General features: G+C 30.7%; 1 protein-coding gene across 1 annotated transcript in view; it reads right to left on the reverse strand.

Moving 5' to 3' along the window:
* LOC109586902 (uncharacterized) overlaps window positions 1-6,801 on the reverse strand; it is an 8,854-nt gene extending 2,053 nt beyond the window's left edge. The window contains exons 1-23 of the mRNA XM_020003133.1: window positions 5,643-6,801; window positions 5,097-5,579; window positions 4,877-5,047; window positions 4,525-4,830; window positions 4,386-4,475; window positions 4,231-4,341; window positions 4,056-4,175; window positions 3,827-4,009; window positions 3,632-3,786; window positions 3,460-3,586; window positions 3,159-3,402; window positions 2,975-3,114; window positions 2,571-2,915; window positions 2,407-2,520; window positions 2,284-2,342; window positions 1,913-2,235; window positions 1,678-1,865; window positions 1,120-1,301; window positions 876-1,064; window positions 781-823; window positions 609-731; window positions 431-564; window positions 197-387 (exon numbers count right to left, since the gene is read on the reverse strand). Of these exons, the coding sequence (XP_019858692.1) occupies window positions 197-387; window positions 431-564; window positions 609-731; window positions 781-823; window positions 876-1,064; window positions 1,120-1,301; window positions 1,678-1,865; window positions 1,913-2,235; window positions 2,284-2,342; window positions 2,407-2,520; window positions 2,571-2,915; window positions 2,975-3,114; window positions 3,159-3,402; window positions 3,460-3,586; window positions 3,632-3,786; window positions 3,827-4,009; window positions 4,056-4,175; window positions 4,231-4,341; window positions 4,386-4,475; window positions 4,525-4,830; window positions 4,877-5,047; window positions 5,097-5,579; window positions 5,643-6,740 (5,119 nt within the window). The 5' untranslated portion in view covers window positions 6,741-6,801. The remainder of the gene's footprint in view (window positions 1-196; window positions 388-430; window positions 565-608; window positions 732-780; window positions 824-875; window positions 1,065-1,119; window positions 1,302-1,677; window positions 1,866-1,912; window positions 2,236-2,283; window positions 2,343-2,406; window positions 2,521-2,570; window positions 2,916-2,974; window positions 3,115-3,158; window positions 3,403-3,459; window positions 3,587-3,631; window positions 3,787-3,826; window positions 4,010-4,055; window positions 4,176-4,230; window positions 4,342-4,385; window positions 4,476-4,524; window positions 4,831-4,876; window positions 5,048-5,096; window positions 5,580-5,642) is intronic.
* Between the last annotated feature and the right edge of the window lie 6 nt (window positions 6,802-6,807).

Here is a 6,807-nt window from a genome sequence, read left to right on the forward strand (position 1 = left end):
CGAAAATACGAAATGAAAATCCTACTCTCGTGACGCAAATTCTACTCTACATTGCAAGGTGATCCGTAATTCTTACATAATAACGTTGAAAGTACAATTTAGAGTAGAATTTGCGTCACGAGAGTAGGATTTTCATTTCGTATTTTCGTTGGTCGTTCGGAATCCTACTTCATCTTGTTTTTTTAAATTTTTATACTTTGTTTGAAATCTTTCTGAATAGCAAATATTTTTTCTTCATCTTCTTTTTTCAATGGTACTTTCATTGCTTTTGGTAAAGTATGGAAATCATATATTCCATCTTTAATCCACTCTACAATAACTTGCAATGTTGTCAATAAATGCTTCATAGGTATGGCTACAATACGTACACGATGAATATTTTGAAGTCTATAAACTGGGATGAATGTCATTCATTTAATGATATACTTACTTGTTCATTCCAAGGTCATCAAAAACCTTCAATAAATCATGCTGATCCTCTTGATCATAAACTATTTTTGGTAAAACATCTCCCACATTTTGATCAATAATGTCATTTTTAAGAATTTGACCCTCTTCAATTTTCTGTTGATAATTAATAAAGTAATTTATTGTAAAAAAAACCATACTTTAATGATGTGTTCAGCAATAGTTTTTAAACAATGAGCCACTTCTACAAGTTTATCATAATCAAGAGTGTACAACTCATTCTTCAGAGCTGTCAAAAAGCCTTCATCTTGAGGTATTGATTTCTAAGTCACAATTATAAATTTAAAGCATAAAAATGATTGCATTTTATACTTTCATATCTTCATCATTTAGCTGGTCAAGTGTGAGCATTAGTCTATTTGAATAAAATTTTAATAACAAAATATTAACATTATTTTAAAACATACTCAGTTGGATGTTGCATTTTGCTTTGTTCAGTGTGCATTACTTTGTAGTGAAATTGCAACTTGAGCTTAGTTTGGCAATCATCAATTGGAAGTTTTCCAGCAATGAAATGTACAACAATTTCTTCTTGTATTTTATCTAAATCATATCCAGTTTCAGTTTGATGTTTATGTACTAGCTCTAACAGTGACCTGAATTGAGTGTGCAATTGCAGTAATCAATTTAATCACTAATGTTCATTGGTACCTTCTGTTTGATACATTGTGGCCTAATATACATGAATATTCATTCACAGCTAATGGATGCACACGAAGCATTGCAAACTCTGCATTTTCTTCATCTGGAAGTGTAGACAAATACTTTTTGAGAGTATCATTATGCTTAATCAGTTCATTAATCTCTCTTAAAAAGTTGTTATGAAAATTAACCTATTAAGACAAACAAAATTAGACTTTAGGTCACTGAGTAGCATAAATTTTTATACTGGCAGAAAGCACAAAAAGTTTAAATTCACAAAAATTATATACTATGACCCCAGTACATTAAACAATAATAAATTAGGCCTCATGGTGCATTGACATTCAATTAGACTCTAGCACATGTTAAAGGTCTACTAAAAAGTGAGAATAGTATTACATTGCAATTCTGTCTTTTAACTGTCAAAACTGCAAAAAATTAAATCTGCAAATTTTAAAAGGATTGGAATACATAATTACTTATTGTTAGTAATTCATTTGAAACTAATAAAATTAATACAGAAGTGATAAAATTAAAGGTTAACGATTAGAAACTAAGTATACTCACAATATCTTGAATTACAAGGAACAGAAAATCTCTTTGTTCCTCTGTCTCATCGCTTGTCCCTCCTGGTAAAAATTTAAACACTTCAGTTGCATCATTCATTAATGGAACTGAATTTTTTCTTTGTACATTGGCACAAGCACCAGCACCGATTGAAAAGTCAATCACTTTCAAGTATTCATTGTAATCATCTAAAATTTAATATAAATATCACTTGTATAAATAAACAATCAAATACTTTGTACTCTTTCAAATAATTTAGTGTAATTCTTTTCCACATCTTTTGAATATTTTTCTGAAGCATATTTCACAGCACTACATATGCCCATTTTTGTGCTTTCCTCTTGAGTAAGATCATGAGACAAGTCAGTGACAATCCACTGATAGAACTCAATAAGAGATGGTAATAAAGCACTATAAGACTGAAGACGAGAATATGAATTTGTTAGCTTTACTAAAACATCATATTTTCCTCTCTGTTCAGAGGAAGCACAGTGTCTTTGCACAAAATGAGTGAACTGCTGTAATGTGGGCACATGAGGGTAACTACAGCTAAGCTCTCTGTAGATATAAACGAAACTGTAATTAAAATGATATAGCTTGTTTTACCTTAAGTTTAATTTAGCTATAAGGTCATCAGCTTTTAATTTAGATAAATAACTTGCAAACTATTAAAATATCATCATTATAGAGTATTCTATTAATAAATGTTTCCAATAAAAATATACTTACATTGTTTTCAACTTCTTTTAGTGATGGAGCAAATATTTGAGCATGCCACATTTTTTCATACTCATCCCTCTTCTCTAATTCATGTAATAGCCCTGTTGGTCTTTGATATGAATTCTATTTGTATACAGGTAAATTTTCTTATGAGTCAATAAGCTCAATCATACTTGAATCATTCTCTTCATGGAGCATACAATTAGCAAAGACAATTGCTCATCAGTTAGTGCCATGTTAGTAGTCATGTGTAACCACATTAAACTTAATTGAGACTTGCAATAATGACGAACAGCTTGGTACGATGATATTACAGTTCCTTTTATGTTAGAATCTCTTTGTGTCAATAAATTCATACAAAATGTTCCGAAGTTACACCAAAGAAGAAGATAAAGCGAGTGCAAAGTTAGCATTCCTTTTTCAGCTCTGTGCAAGTATTCTGGTCTACCATATTCTCCTTCTTCATCTAATACTATACCACAGTCATACAACCTTCCTTCTTTAATAGCTGAGTTTAACTGCAAATATCATGTAATCAATGTTAGCTAAATTATATCGGTGCATAGAAGAGCCTTACTAGGAATCCAGTGACTTGAGTGCCTGATAATTTATCAGGAGAGAATAAATGATACCAAAGATGATTCGATTGATCAGGACAAGCTAGAATGGCAGCTGTTACAGTTGCTAATGCATTACATATTTGTCTTGATTGATCATCTAAAAATTACTCTAATCAATTATAACTAAACTTCTACTCTAACCTTGTTTATCAGGAAAAAATAATTTGTATATTGGGTCACTTCTATGTCCTTGACGCTGTATTGGTACTATCCTATGTCCTTGAACTTCAAACAATGGAGCATTGGGATCTGATGGTAAATCCTGTTCATTTTGTGGTGTAATAAGTTGGCTATTTATAAAACATATGATTAGCCTAATACAATCTTCTGAAAAATAGTCTTCCATTTCAGAATGTACAGCACTTGCAAGATGTCCTGATTTAACCTACATAAAATTTAAATACATTTTATTGAGAACAATATATTGTATATAGACCTATACCTTCTTAAGATAAAATTCATAGAATGAACAAAGCCAAATACACATACAAAGTGCATTTCTTTTTTTAATTCTAAATGATTCACCCTGACTAACTGAGATTTCTACTTGCACTTCTAGATCTACACCACTTTGATATACACATAAAAGATTAAAATTGTAATATTAAACTAACCACTCTTCTTTTAATTTATTTAATCCATCACTTGTCTGTTTCCTTTGATGAATATCCAGTAATACTTTACATGTCTTCCTGTACAACTCTTTAACTTCAGTCTTCTTTTGAATTAATGCAGGTAAAGAAAATTCTACACTTTCTTGCATCTCGTCCTATCAAAAATTAATAAATAAAATTTTAGTAAAATCATACTTTAGCCATCTGTTTGCATTTGTTTAAACAAGTAAATTTAGATCTATCATCATAATAGGCAATCAAAGTTCTTCTCAACTTCTCAGTACTTTTCAGTCTATTCCATAAAAGCATACAAAATATTGAGCCATTCATTTCATTGCTTTCCAAATAAGTTTCAACTTGAGGTGGAAGACGAGGCACCTAAATAAACCATCAGAAGGTAAACTTATTTATGTAAAATTCAAACCATTTGAGAGCCTTCTACATCAGCCAAATTGTAAGCCATCACTTGAAGGAATATTTGTGTAAAAGCTTCTGTTTCTAACTGTAGCAAACTTTTTTCTGATTGATCTTCACAACTTTGACTCTAGAAATAGTTTGAATCATAATTTTATAGGAATCAAAATCTGAAACTCGATTACTTTGTCTATCAACAATTTCAGTTTTGTAATAGCAACTTTAAGTTTAATCTTTGAAAAATTTATTGCTTGATGATGATACACAATTTGCATATATGCATTGGCCAGTGTCATCTAAAAACAAAAAGATCTAATACAAGTGTAAGTTGTAGATGTACCTTTTCTGAATCAACAGCATGACTAAAAATAAATGATTCTGTTAAATTCATTTTTGAACTTCTAATTAAAAAAATGATCTCTCTACGTAACTAGATATAAACCAAAAATTAAAAAAATATAATAATTATTATTATTTACATCTGATTGGAATATTTTGAGCACATCATTTTCATCTTCATCATTAAGTTGGTTTAGTTTAAGAATCAAAAGAAGATAAAATTTGTATTGAGCAGGAGTGATGTACTGCAACAATTGGTCTTTACTTTCTGGTAATGCTGCACTAAAAAACCAGCAATAACAGGACTGACCAGCTGGTGTAATAGTATGAAACATAAAGCTAAGTAACATGTCAACAACTGAGCTGATGAATGACTTGCTACAGTTCAAAGCTTTCATAGCTGATAAACATTCTGAGAAAGCATACTCTACACTAATATTTGATATCTAAAGTGAAAATAATTATAAGATACTAATTTATAGTAAAATATACTGGATTAATTTTTTCACTGTAAAGAAATACACATAATTCAAGACATTCAGCTGATGTAGGATCTCTGTGACTATGAACGAGACTGTACATAATATAAACCTTAAAAAAATCAAATCTGAGTTGTGGATCCTCTAAGTCATGAAGAGAATTGTAAAGACTCTCCATTTGAATCTACACAAAGAAATAAATTAAATCGTTAATTAAATATTTAAATCCTTACAATATCTTTGTATAACTTGTACCACTGTATCAGAGCAACTTGATCATCAACACTGTCATGCAAGGATGTATAACACCTTTTAATAATAAGAGCCTCCAAATTTTTGTAACCGGTGACCACAGTTTGTGTAACAGTTGCTATTGTCTCCTGGGGATGATGTGCTATAAAAGTTTTTAACCTTTTTAGTTTATCAATTGTTTGATTTAAGTCTGTTTTACAAATCTCAGAGCAAACATGAAGCCAGGCTAAGCGAGAAATATAGTTATCTTTTTGTCGCTCAAAATTGAAAGAAATGGACAAAACCTGTGCAATAACAGTTTCCTCTGGAAGTACTGTCTGTATGTCATCAGACTGAGCACACTTAAGCTTTATGAAGTCATGGAAATAGCACTGCCAAAGATCTCCATTTTGTAATGATGAAATAACAGAAGCCATTGCTTGATCTCGTCCACACAAATTGTTTGCATTAGTTGAGGCAAAATTCTATTAATATTAAAAAAATTGTAAATATGTCTCATGTTCCCCAGCCCTCTCACGCTTCATTACCTCAATCAGTTGATTTAATTTGTTCTTCATTTCATTTAACATCTGCTGTTCTAGAAACTCTTTAGTCTTTTTTGGACTAATGCTGGTTTTTGGATCAAGTTTCTTTTTATTCATTATTCCATAGCACACATCAATTAATTCTTCCATATAATGATAAATCAAATTAAAGAAAGGAAATTGAAATTTTTTATCTTCTGGTGGACGTAGATTTCGACAAACATATGATAATGTTTGTAAATTGTGCAGCCTTTTAAACATTGTCTGTATGACACTGGAAAAAACTTTTTGGACTATCTCATACGAATCAGTATTCATTCGTGACACTAAAGTGTCTAAGTTGCAATCTTGATTAATCAACCATAACATATAGACTAAAAATTCAAAAAACAGAGCTTTTATTCTTGTTTGCACATAACTGGTAATACTGAGAGTTGATTGATGCTGAAATGTAAAATTAGCAGCATCTTGCAAAAATCTAATGACAGTTTTATTATCCCAATACTCACGAAACAAGGTACAAAATGCCTCTCCAATTGGAGTACAGGCATGTTTTTCTTGTGCTTTGAAAAATATTTTTTTAATCTGTACTTGTCTTGCACTGACTGATATGGCCTTATTATACTCTCCATTACTAGAACCAACAATGACCCTTGCAGAAACAACAGGTATAGCAACTTCTAATAGTGGCTCTAAATCAAGACTTAGCACATCATTACCCTCTTGAATTCCTAAAGCAATACGAAAACATTGTTTAATATTGACTACATTTCGTAGTGATTCAGAAATTCCTTCCACTCCCATATCAGTAGTTAGTGAATCCAAATAGAAATAATCCCATCCATGAAGAAAAAGTGTTGGGTAACAACGATTGAAAAATTGAACTTGAGGAAAACTAAGTAGAAGGGCAAAAACTTTGTCACTATATATTGATTTGCTTTCTTTCTGTTCAATCATTAAACGCAAGTAGTTAACCATTTCTACTGTTAAATCTTGCATATTGGCTATGACAACAAAAACTCTTTGTTGTCTATTATCAATAAAATTGACTATTTCTTTGCATATTTCCCCTTCAGAAGTATCTAAAGATACTTTCAGCATTTTCAGAGATTTCAAATCATCATAAATAATATTCTTCAACAATAAATGTTCCCTTTCTTTTGCCTGA

The sequence above is a fragment of the Amphimedon queenslandica genome, unplaced genomic scaffold (genome assembly GCF_000090795.2).
Source record: "Amphimedon queenslandica unplaced genomic scaffold, v1.1 AMPQUscaffold_12750, whole genome shotgun sequence".
Taxonomy (NCBI): domain Eukaryota; kingdom Metazoa; phylum Porifera; class Demospongiae; order Haplosclerida; family Niphatidae; genus Amphimedon; species Amphimedon queenslandica.